Here is a 13,024-nt window from a genome sequence, read left to right on the forward strand (position 1 = left end):
GGTGATTTTGAACTGGGGAACAAGAGCACCATTGAGCGGGCTCCGACTCAACATGGTTCCTTAAATCATATATCCATCAGTGATGATTACTGAGGCTTAATGATCACATTGAATTAATTAAAATTACATATTACAAAAAAATCTCAAAATTTTATTCTGACAGTTTTAATGATGGTCTCTTTCTACCTTTAAAAACTTTACAAGTTCTACAAATTCACACATTTGATTTGTGACATCATAAAATAGTTTAAAACTCTTGTCATGTGTACATTTTTCAGCATGCGCGCACACTTTTAAATTATGGTTTGATGTTTGTTAATCTTTTTTGTGGGACTGCAATGAAACTGAATTTAATGTATAAAAACAACAAACACTGCACTAAAGCAATATTTAAATATTTATTTTAAGGCTGACAGGCAGATGTGGAATTTCTGAAATAAAAGTCATACAAGTATTTATCCCCACTTCAATGTACAACCCAAATCAGGAAAGATTTGGTGCGATATGGAAAATGAGGGGTGGAATCTAACATTTACTTTGATTTCAGACAGTATGGACCAGAGATATTTCATGTTTTTTTTTTTCTGGTCAGCGTCTTTTCTTTTGTTAATATTCCTGCAATGTCTGATCCCTCAGATGGCACTGCGTCAAGAACAGTCATTCATAAATAGCTGATTTAACTACATAAGTAAGGGATTAGTTTGGGAAACTTTTGTCAAGTACTACAACAGAGTTACATTCACAAATAATACTTAAAACCCCACTCTAAGAAAAAAAAAAAAGAAAAATGAAAACGCCTGATGCTAACCTTGTCCAGAAGTAGTGTTGACTTCTATGGGCTCAGAGATATTTGGTTGGACCATCACCCAGCAGAAATGTGTGTTGTGGTCAGATGAATCAGTATTCCACATATATTTTTTAGAAGAAATGGACACCATGTGCTTTGGCCCAAATACAAAAAGGACCATCCAGACTGTTATCAGCAACAAGTCCGAAATCCAGGGTCCGTCCTGGTCTGGGGTTGTGTCCGTGTCCTTGTCAAAGGTCATTTACACTCTGTGATGCAGCATAAATGCAGAAAAGTACACTGACATTTTAGAGCAAGATGTGTTTCCTTCAAGATGACATCTTTTCCAGGGATGTTCATAAATTTTTCAACAAGACAGAACAAAACCACATTCTGCACACATTACAAAGACATGGCTGCAGAAGCAGAGGGGACGGTTACTGGACTAGCCTGTTTCCAGCCCTGAGAATATGTGGAAAATTTTGTCATGAAAAGTGCAACAGCGATAACCTCGTACTGTTGGACATCTTAAGATCTGTTTGCAAAAGGATTTGGACAAAATAACACCTGAAATGTTTCATCACTCGGTGTCCTCAACGTCAAAACATCTTTGAAGTGTTGTGAGAAGGAACAGCAACATGTTTTTTTGGAACATGTTGCAGGCCTGGAATGCAGGAATGGATGAATGTTAACAAATGAAATGAAGCTGAACAGACAACAACAACAACAACAAAAAAAACATGATTGGTTCATACAGTCTGTAATGAAACAATCAAAGGAAATGTAAGAATCACTGTGGGGTTTTTTTCCCCATTTACATTTTCCATACATCCCAATGTTTTCTGATTTATAACATCAACATCAGGACTTAATACTTTACTCCGTCCTCCATATCCCACAATGCATTTCACACCTGCATCCAGTGACCCAAACTAGAGTCCAAAGCAGTACAGTCACGCTCACGCTGAGAAGTCTTTTTCTGGACCAGTTCTCTGGTCCTCTCTGGACTACTCCACCACCAGCTTCTTGGTCTTGTACATTTGTCCGATGTTCACCTGAGAGACAAAAAGAGATGAGAAGAAATAAAAAGTGTGAGGTTTTCAGTTCGCCTGAACGCTCCAATTCATTTCATTCCTCTTCTTCCTAATGCTGCATTTACACATAACGACGGCACGTCACGAATGCCACGAAGTATATATTCTTGGCTGCTGATCACGAATGTGATGATTTGAGGCAGAGGCGTCAGGTGTCCTCAGGAACTGCTGCAACCTGTTACCACGCGTTATGATTAATGGCACATGTTGCTGTGGAACCATTATCAGGAACCATTATGCACAGTCAAGACTAATGTTCTGCGTTGTTGCATGCTATCATGCGTAACAGCGCATCCTTAAGTTCTGTCACGTTGTGAATGAGGCGAATTATCTCCAATACACACCCATATTCATCCAACCGTCAATTGCTGAACAATTCAGATAGCTCCAGTTTGCTCAAAATCCAGCAGAAGAACTTTGTGACTGCAAGCTTAGCTGGGCTCTGTGCCATGGAGTGGCGCAGAAAGGAGGAGGAGACAGAGAGAGCCAGATGTGTGGCTCCAATTGACTCTCATCTTGCTCGTTTTCCCAAACATGAGGCGCAGTAGCAGGTGGAACACCTGCAGGAGCGCGCTGAGGAGCATTGGAATAAGACTTTTAGCCGACTTGGCGTCACTGTCCTTCTTCAGCATACTGCAGCAATGAAACTGAATGCGGTGTAGCAGGGTTTAATTGTGCGCACGTCAGAGAAGAATGGTGTCACACTCTATTAAGGATCACCACTAATCAAGACAGATCAACACGCTCAGTTGCGACCTCCACGATGTGAGGCGAAATGAGGGTGGTGCGTAACATTCATGGGAGATTTTCTGACAGCCAAAAACATGCTCTACGAAAATCACGAATATCACGCACCAACATGCACTATTAAGAAACCTATTCAGAAGCGTTAAGTCACCTTAACAATGTCAGGAATGTGCCAAGAATGATGCAAATATGACATTCATAGCGTGTCTTGCCTATGTGTAAATGCACAATGAATGCTGCAGAACAAGTGGATCAGCGGAATGTAGAGTTGGACTACCAGCACACAGACCGAGGTTTGATTCCTGCATCTGGTCTGTGCACTTGGAAAAGAAACTATCTGCATCATCTCTGTCCACTCAGATGGAACTGGGAAGTAACATCCCAAGGGGGGTCCTAGACTCTCATCCGCTTCATTCTACAGTATCCGGGGACAAATGCCGACCCGATGGGCTTCCAGGCCTCCTTCTTAATTAAGAGGCTCCACCCCTTCAATGGTTCTGTTCCACTTTAGACTCAGCTTTCTCTCCACAATCATGAGAATCAGTCAACTATCTCACAACATTCAAAACAGCATTTACATTTAATTGGCCATGCCCCCTCACTATAACCTCTATTCTGGTCTGACTCAGTACAACCCCAATTTCAATGAAGTTGGGACATTGTGTAAAATGTAAATGGAAACAGAATACAATGATTTTCAAATCCTCTTCAACCTATATTCAACTGAATACACCACAAAGACAAGATATTTAATGTTCAAACTGATAAACTTTATTGTTTTTGTGAAACTATTTGCTCATTTTGAAATGGATGCCTGCAACATGTTTCAAAAAAGCTGGGACGGGGCAATAAAAGACTGGGAAAGTTGATGAATACTCAAAGACCACCTGTTCACCAGGTGAACAGGTTAATTGGAAACAGGTGAGTGTCATGGTTATCTCTGCCAAGGAGGTTATGTTTTCGGTCGCGTTTGTTTGTTTGTTTGTCTGTCTGTCTGTTTGTCAGCAGGATAACTCAAAACGTTTTGAACGGATTTTGATAAAATTTTGTGGAGTGGTTGGAAATGACAAGAGGAACAAGTGATTAAATTTTAGTGGTGATCCGGATCACGATCCGGATCCAGGAATTTTTTAAAGGATTCTTCACCATTGCGGGATAGGGGGAATTTTGACATTCTAGTTTCTAACTCCACAAAAGCAAGGCAGAAAGGCTTAATTTTACTAATTTATTAATTTATATAGCGCGAAATCACGACAAAGTCACACCAAGGTGCTTCACATAATTCACAACAACACAAATTAATCTAAATTCAAAATTAAAAGCAAGAAAAGCACAGTTAAAAGATAAAACACAGTAGAATAAAAAGAAATTACAAAGCAAACACAAACAGATTAAAAAATTAATGATAAGACAGTCTAAAAAAGTGGGTCTTCACTCTTGATTTAAAAATCTCCACCGTGTCAGACTGCCGAATAACAGCAGGTAGATCATTCCAAAGAGCCGGACCACGGTAGGAGAAGGCTCTATACCCCACAGACTTTTTGTTCATCCTCGGAACACACAGAAGCCCTGCGCCCTGCGAACGCAAAGGCCTCGCAGGTACGTAGGGCTTAACCAAGTCCGCCAAGTAGGAAGGCACCAGTCCATGAACAATTTTATAAACCAACAATAAAACTTCAAAATCCAATCTGGCAGAAACCGGTAGCCAATGAAGGGATGCCAGAATGGGAGTAATGTGGTCAAACCTTCTACTTTGTGTCAAAATTCTGGCAGCAGCATTCTGCACCAACTGAAGTCCTCGAATGCTAGACTGCGGCAGACCAGAAAATAAAGCATTACAATAATCCAATCTAGAAGAGACAAATGCGTGAATCAGAGTCTCAGCATCAGCCATAGACAGGATTGAAAAACATTAGGGTGTAACATAGTCAAATGTTCTATCAAACAACAAAGTTTGGTGATGATCGGATCCGGATTCCGGATGTGGTGATCAAGAATATGCAAAAATATAGGGAAAATAGAAAATATGTCAGTGTGAGGTGACAAATGAAGCTAGAGATGCACAACTAACACCAAATTGTAGCTGAATCTGTACTGATTCAGTAAGGTGTCATCAGATTTGATGTAGCTTCAAATGTTATGGAGCTAGATCCAGAAGAAAACTGCCATTACCGAAAAATCGTTTTTATACAATAACTTTTGAACTAATAAAGACATAAAAGTGATTCCAAGTTCTAGTGGTATGTTTTCATGGTCAAGGATGTCAAATATAAAGGAAAGAAAAGTGTATGTATCATAGTTTTGGTTGTAACACTGAATTGTTGAATAGATCAATGTGCCAAGGAGGGAATCTCTTTAGGGTCAGTGACCCTATGGCTTTGGCAGAGGTTTGCACTCTCTGAGTGCTTCTAGTTGGGTATAAAAGGAGCATCCCCAAAAGGCTCAGCCATTCACAAGCAAAGATGGGGTGAGGATCACTACTTTGTGAACAACTGCGTGAAAAAATAGTCCAACAGTTTAAGAACAATGTTTCTCAACATTCAATTGCAAGGAATTTAAGGATTCCATCATCTACAGTCCATAATATAATCTGAAGATTCAGAGAATCTGGAGAACTTTCTACATGTAAGTGGCAAGGCTGAAAACCAACACTGAATGCCCGTGACCTTTGATCCCTCAGGCAGCACTGCATTAAAAACCGACATCATTGTGTAAAGGATCTTACCGCGTGGGCTCAGGAACACTTCAGAAAACCATTGCAAGTGCAAGTTAAAGCTCTAACATGCAAAGTGAAAGCCAAACATCAACAACATCCCGAAACACCGCCACCTTCTCTGGGCCCGAGCTCATTTGAAATGGACAGACGCAAAGTGGAAAAGTGTGCTGTGGTCTGATGAGTCCACGTTTCAAATTGTTTTTGGAAATCATGGATGTCGTGTCCTCTGGACAAAAGAGGAAAAAGACCATCCAGATTGTTACCAGTGCAAAGTTCAAAAGCCAGCATCTGTGATGGTATGGGGGTGTGTTAGTGCCCATGGCATGGGCAACTTACACATCTGTGATGGCACCATCAATGCTGAAAGGTACATCCTGGTTTTGGAGCAACACATGCTGCCATCCAAGCAACGTCTTTTTCAGGGACGTCCCTGCTTATTTCAGCAACACAATGCCAAGCCACATTCTGCACGTGTTACAACAGCGTGGCTTCGTAGTAAAAGAGTGCGGGTACTAGACTGGCCTGCCTGCAGTCCAGACCTGTCACCCATTGAAAATGTGTGGCACATTATGAAGCGCAAAATACGACAACGGAGACCCCGGACTGTTGAACAACTGAAGTCGTACATCAAGCAAGAATGGGAAAGAATTCCACCTACAAAGCTTCAACAATTAGTATCCTCAGTTCCCAAACGCTTATTGAGTGTTGTTAGAAGGAAAGGTGATGTAACACAGTGGTAAACATACCACTGTCCCAGCTTTTTGAAACGTGTTGCAGGCATCCATTTCAAAATGAGCAAATATTTGCACAAAAACAATAAAGTTTATCAGTTTGAACATTAAATATCTTGTCTTTGTGGTGTATTCAATTGAATATAGGTTGAAGAGGATTTGAAAATCATTGTATTCTGTTTTTATTTACATTTTACACAACGTCCCAACTTCATTGGAATTGGGGTTGTATGAACAGCAGCTTTTGTGAATCCACAGACACGGCAAAATTTTAAACTTTCACTGCAACTGCTTGTGTGTGGTTATATGACTGTGTGGCCACCGGGGGAAGCCATTTGCACAGAAATGAGTTAAGGCATCTTTTACTCTCTCCTCCCTCTCTTTCTACTCCATCAGTGAAAGCCCTGTCTCGCCTTGCAGGGAGCATCCCGGCGAGCTGCCTTCTGGTTGGCTGGCGTGTGGCGTAGGAGGGCGTGGGCTGGTTCAGCGGCGGTGGCTCTATGAACCAATCAGCACACAGGAGGCCTAAGTCTCATGTAAATTGTTGCGGCTGTGGCAGCATAACAAAGGATTGTCCCCCTCCCTCCGCCCGACTCCCTCCATCACTCGACTTTATCTCGACATGTATTTGTTTCTCATTCTGTCATCATCTCCATTAATCTCGCCCCTTGTTTCAGGTTACATCACAGCGGCTTCACCCTGCAATTACTTTAACTACCAACCTGCCATTCTTTTTCCATTTTATGATCGTTGTCAGCGTTATTCTCAGTAGACGTGATGAGGACGGGTCTGATGTGGGGCAAGTTCTGATGCTGATTCAGGAAACACTTCCTGCTTTTGAAGTGAACGCCTTGGTGCTTTAATGGTTTTCACAAAAAATTAGGCTGAAACCCAAAACCGTGAAATCCACCAGCCGACCCCCATTATCGGACAGGAATCGGCCACTGAGGAGGTTCATTTGTTTGTGGATCATGCTGTTGAATTTGTGTGGTGACGACACTTTAGCGCCATTAGCAGGATCCGCCCTCACACTCTTTCAAACTGAGTGGATGCTTTTACGGCGACTCCCGCTAGCAGATGAACATACATATTTGTGTTACTGGTGGAAGAAAAAGCAGAGTGCCCAGAAGACTATGAACTGGACTTTGGTGGAACCAAACCCGTGATGATCTTGCTGAGTGCTAACTGCTCGGACACACCTCGGAGTGTGTGGTTAGGACCCGAAAAGTGACATTTACTGTTTGGGTCCATTTGGAGCATTTGGTGGGAATATTTTCCATGAGTCTTTGCTGCTGTCTTTAAGCTACGAGTTTGTGAGTTATACCTGACTCTGTGGTATAACTCACAAACTCGTAGCTTAAAGCAGATAACCCGTAAGTTGGAGAGGAAATGGCGTCTCACTAATTTAGAAGATCTTCACTTAGCCTGGAAAAAGAGTCTGTTGCTCTATAAAAAAGCCCTCCGTAAAGCTAGGACATCTTTCTACTCATCACTAATTGAAGAAAATAAGAACAACCCCAGGTTTCTTTTCAGCACTGTAGCCAGGCTGACAAAGAGTCAGAGCTCTATTGAGCTGAGTATTCCATTAACTTTAACTAGTAATGACTTCATGACTTTCTTTGCTAATAAAATTTTAACTATTAGAGAAAAAATTACTCATAACCATCCCAAAGACGTATCGTTATCTTTGGCTGCTTTCAGTGATGCCTGTATTTGGTTAGACTCTTTCTCTCCGATTGTTCTGTCTGAGTTATTTTCATTAGTTACTTCATCCAAACCATCAACATGTTTATTAGACCCCATTCCTACCAGGCTGCTCAAGGAAGCCCTACCATTATTTAATGCTTCGATCTTAAATATGATCAATCTATCTTTGTTAGTTGGCTATGTACCACAGGCTTTTAAGGTGGCAGTAATTAAACCATTACTTAAAAAGCCATCACTTGACCCAGCTATCTTAGCTAATTATAGGCCAATCTCCAACCTTCCTTTTCTCTCAAAAATTCTTGAAAGGGTAGTTGTAAAACAGCTAACTGATCATCTGCAGAGGAATGGTCTATTTGAAGAGTTTCAGTCAGGTTTTAGAATTCATCATAGTACAGAAACAGCATTAGTGAAGGTTACAAATGATCTTCTTATGGCCTCGGACAGTGGACTCATCTCTGTGCTTGTTCTGTTAGACCTCAGTGCTGCTTTTGATACTGTTGACCATAAAATTTTATTACAGAGATTAGAGCATGCCATAGGTATTAAAGGCACTGCGCTGCGGTGGTTTGAATCATATTTGTCTAATAGATTACAATTTGTTCATGTAAATGGGGAATCTTCTTCACAGACTAAAGTTAATTATGGAGTTCCACAAGGTTCTGTGCTAGGACCAATTTTATTCACTTTATACATGCTTCCCTTAGGCAGTATTATTAGACGGTATTGCTTAAATTTTCATTGTTACGCAGATGATACCCAGCTTTATCTATCCATGAAGCCAGAGGACACACACCAATTAGCTAAACTGCAGGATTGTCTTACAGACATAAAGACATGGATGACCTCTAATTTCCTGCTTTTAAACTCAGATAAAACTGAAGTTATTGTACTTGGCCCCACAAATCTTAGAAAAATGGTGTCTAACCAGATCCTTACTGTGGATGGCATTACCCTGACCTCTAGTAATACTGTGAGAAATCTTGGAGTCATTTTTGATCAGGATATGTCATTCAAAGCGCATATTAAACAAATATGCAGGACTGCTTTTTTGCATTTACGCAATATCTCTAAAATCAGAAAGGTCTTGTCTCAGAGTGATGCTGAAAAACTAATTCATGCATTTATTTCCTCTAGGCTGGACCATTGTAATTCATTATTATCAGGTTGTCCTAAAAGTTCCCTAAAAAGCCTTCAGTTAATTCAAAATGCTGCAGCTAGAGTACTGACGGGGACTAGAAGGAGAGAGCATATCTCACCCATATTGGCCTCTCTTCATTGGCTTCCTGTTAATTCTAGAATAGAATTTAAAATTCTTCTTCTTACTTATAAGGTTTTGAATAATCAGGTCCCATCTTATCTTAGGGACCTCGTAGTACCATATCACCCCAATAGAGCGCTTCGCTCTCAGACTGCAGGCTTACTTGTAGTTCCTAGGGTTTGTAAGAGTAGAATGGGAGGCAGAGCCTTCAGCTTTCAGGCTCCTCTCCTCTGGAACCAGCTCCCAATTCAGATCAGGGAGACAGACACCCTCTCTACTTTTAAGATTAGGCTTAAAACTTTCCTTTTTGCTAAAGCTTATAGTTAGGGCTGGATCAGGTGACCCTGAACCATCCCTTAGTTATGCTGCTATAGACGTAGACTGCTGGGGGGTTCCCATGATGCACTGTTTCTTTCTCTTTTTGCTCTGTATGCACCACTCTGCATTTAATCATTAGTGATCGATCTCTGCTCCCCTCCACAGCATGTCTTTTTCCTGGTTCTCTTCCTCAGCCCCAACCAGTCCCAGCAGAAGACTGCCCCTCCCTGAGCCTGGTTCTGCTGGAGGTTTCTTCCTGTTAAAAGGGAGTTTTTCCTTCCCACTGTAGCCAAGTGCTTGCTCACAGGGGGTCGTTTTGACCGTTGGGGTTTTACATAATTATTGTATGGCCTTGCCTTACAATATAAAGCGCCTTGTGGCAACTGTTTGTTGTGATTTGGCGCTATATAAAAAAATTGATTGATTGATTGCTGGATCGGTGTTATAATGGAAAGGTAAATTTAGCCTCCTGCACATACTGACACATTCATCCTGAAGATCATCACGAACAAACAGACTTCTGTGGACAGACTGACCTTCAGTCCAACTCCCACCAGGACAACGTCAGATGAGCTGAAGCCAGCCCTAACTGATGATAAGAAAATACACCAACGCAAGATGCAGATCAGCCGCGCTTGCAAATCTGTATTTCAAAAAGTACGGAGAGATCCACCACGGTTCTCTGTTGCAAAATGTGGACCGACCCGTCTACATTCAGCGCCCGTCACTGCTCACAAGCCAAAGACCTGAACTGTGTCAGAGTCTTGACCATGAAGGAGGACAAAATGGAACCAGAAGACAGCGTATGGATTGGAATGGTTTCAGAGAACAACCGCTGAACTGGACAGCAAAGGTCTCAGTTTATCAGTGGATTTGTATTCCAACCCTCATCTATGGTCAGGAACTTTGGGAACCACAGAACAAGGTCACACATACATACTTTTCCTTCAGAGGATCGGGAGCTGCGAAGTCGACCTTAAAACAGGATCGGGAGCTCGGAAGTCGACCTTACCAACAGGATTAGGAGCTCGGAAGTCAACCATACTGGGATTGGGAGCTTTTTGGAGCTGGTTCCACAGTGATCATGTGACCTCATTAGATTACGATCCCCTCCTTTTATAGGACTCTGAAGGTTTCTGACCACGTCTATAAGAATAAGATCAACTTTATTTATTCCGAAGGAAATTATTTTGCCAGAGTACTGAAACAGTGACAATAATTTTTTTTTAAGACTTTGCACAAGATGTTCGACAATAATGCTGTTCATCATGTATTCTTCCTGCAGAGGGGGAGGAGTTACACAGAATGACTGCCACAGGAAGGAAGGACCTCCTGTGGTGTTCCGTGGTGCACCCCGGTGGTCTCAGTCTGTGGCTGAAGGTGCTCTGACAGGACATCAGTCCGGTATGCAGGGGCGGGAGGTGCTGTCCAGGATGCTGAGCAGTTTCCTCAGCATCCTCCTCTCTGACATCTCCACCACAGACTCCAGCTCCACCCCCAGGACAGAGCCAGCTCTCCTGATGAGCTTGTTGAGTCTGTTCATCCCAGCTGCCTTCAGCCTGCTGCCCCAGCACACTACAGCACAGAAATTTCTGTGAAGGCTCTCAACTGTCCAGGTGGTTTCCATAGTAGAGAAGCTTGAATCTTCGAGTGGACTGGGTTGCTTGACGCGAGGACGTTTCGCTTCTAATCGCAGAAGCTTCAGCTAAATTTCTTGCTCTGGTACTCTGACTTCTGTGTTGACTCTTGTAGAGTCTACAAGAGTCAACACAGAACTCTTGTAGAGTCTCTAAAGAGTTCTGTCTTGACCACAGAGTGGTAAAACATCAACATATTTCTGCAGACATTGAAAGATTTGAGGCTCCTGAGGAAGTAGTCGGCTCTGACCTTTCTTATACACAGCATCTGTGTTTACAGTCCAGTCCAGTTTGTTGTCTATGTGAACACCCAGGTACTTGTAGTAGTCCACAATGTCCACCTCAGTTCCACTGATGGTAACTGGATTTGGATGGGACTTCCATCTTCTGAAGTCCACCACCAGCTACTTTGTCTTAGATATGTTGAGCTGTAGGTGGTTGAGTCCACACCACTCCACAAACCTGTACTCAGACTCCTGTTCCCTGCCGATACAGCCCACAAGGGCAGAGTTTTTCAAGAACTTCTGCAGGCGGCAGGACTGTGACCAGACCCTGAAGTCTGAAGTGTAGAGTGTGAACAGGAAGGGAGACAGGATCATCCCCTGTGGTGCCCTGTGCTGCTCCTGATGGTGTTGGATGTAATGTCCCGAAGCCTCGCATACTGTGGACGGCCGGTGAGGTAGTCTGTGATCCAGACCACCAATAGAGCCTCCACCTTCATGTCACGTAGCATATCGCTGAGCAGGTCAGGCTGGATGGTGATGAACGCACTGGAGAAGTTGAAGAAGACTGTCACAGTGCTGCCTGCCTCCTCCAGGTGAGAATAAGCTCTGTGCTGCATGAAGATGATGGAGTCCTTCACTCCCCTGTTGGGCTGGTACGAAAACTGTAGGAGGTCCAGTGATGATTCAGTGACTGTGTGGAGGAGCCTCAGGACGAGCCTCTCCAGTGACTTCAGAACATGTGATGTTAGGGCCACAGGTCTGTAGTCATTAAGTGTGTTGGGGTTCTTCTTCTTGGGCACAGAGACCAGACATGAGGTTTTCCACAGCTCAGGAACAACCATCAGGCTCAGGCTCAAGTTGAAGATGTGCTGGAAAATCCCACACAGCTGGACAGCACATCCCTTCAGCTCTCTGGGGCTGAGGCCGTCAGGACCTGCAGCCTTTCCTGGACACAGGTTTGAAATGAGGTTCTCTTTCTTCTGTGAGGAAACAGATGCAGGTTGGAGACAGGAAGTTCTGGAGGAGGAAGACGAGAAAGTTCGATGGTAGATGACAAACTGAACACTTTTTATTGTTCGTATGTCAGGAGAGCACGAGAACATTCAGGTGCCACAAAACATTCTGCCATCCTGAGGCTCAGATGAAAAAACAAAAACAAAAAAAAACAAAAAAACAAACAAAACAAAAAAACAGCAGCAGCTGAATCTTCAGCTTCACAAAACACCTCATTTCATTAAAAAAAGAAAAAAAACAAACAACTATCACTATAAACAAGATGCAAACTGAAATGCTTTCACTGTTCATTTGTGTTCTACAGTTTTACGAAAGTGCTTCCATGTGACTAATAACGGAGGTGCTAATCAATGTCAACTCATCCTGGAGCCACAGACTCACCACTTCAGGAGAAGGTTCCCCCACCTTTTCCACAGGTAGGAGGGAACCTGCACTGCAAGCACCAGATACAAGACACAGGCCCTTGGGCTGACTGTCAGAGAGGCCTGGAACCCTACAGAGATAGTGGGCCAGTGCCTCCCGGGACCACCCAACAGGGCACTGCGAGACCCCCCAAGGTCAAGGTCCCTGCACTGGAGCCAACCTGCAGTTAATTTTCCTTCTGTATTCATTGACCCATTAATTATTTTGTCTCTAAAATGTCTGACAGCACACTGACACCACCTCTTGTTCCACAGGTGGTCCAACAGGCTCCGGTCCTCCTCGACCCATAACGACACCAGTGGATGGACGAAAACATGAAAATCACAACTCAATATAAAAAGCCATTCAGCCTTAAAGCTTCACATCTG

The 13,024-nt window shown here is 42.9% G+C and overlaps 1 protein-coding gene across 1 annotated transcript in view; it reads right to left on the minus strand.

The window, feature by feature from the left end:
• Positions 1-384: 384 nt before the first annotated feature.
• The window catches only part of LOC117523559 (LYR motif-containing protein 4B), a 69,195-nt gene continuing 56,555 nt past the window's right edge, over positions 385-13,024 (minus strand). Inside the window, exon 3 of the mRNA XM_034185153.1 lies at positions 385-1,842. Within this exon, the coding sequence (XP_034041044.1) occupies positions 1,795-1,842 (48 nt within the window). The 3' untranslated portion in view covers positions 385-1,794. The remainder of the gene's footprint in view (positions 1,843-13,024) is intronic.

This window comes from Thalassophryne amazonica, chromosome 1, assembly GCF_902500255.1.
Source record: "Thalassophryne amazonica chromosome 1, fThaAma1.1, whole genome shotgun sequence".
NCBI classification, from domain to species: domain Eukaryota; kingdom Metazoa; phylum Chordata; class Actinopteri; order Batrachoidiformes; family Batrachoididae; genus Thalassophryne; species Thalassophryne amazonica.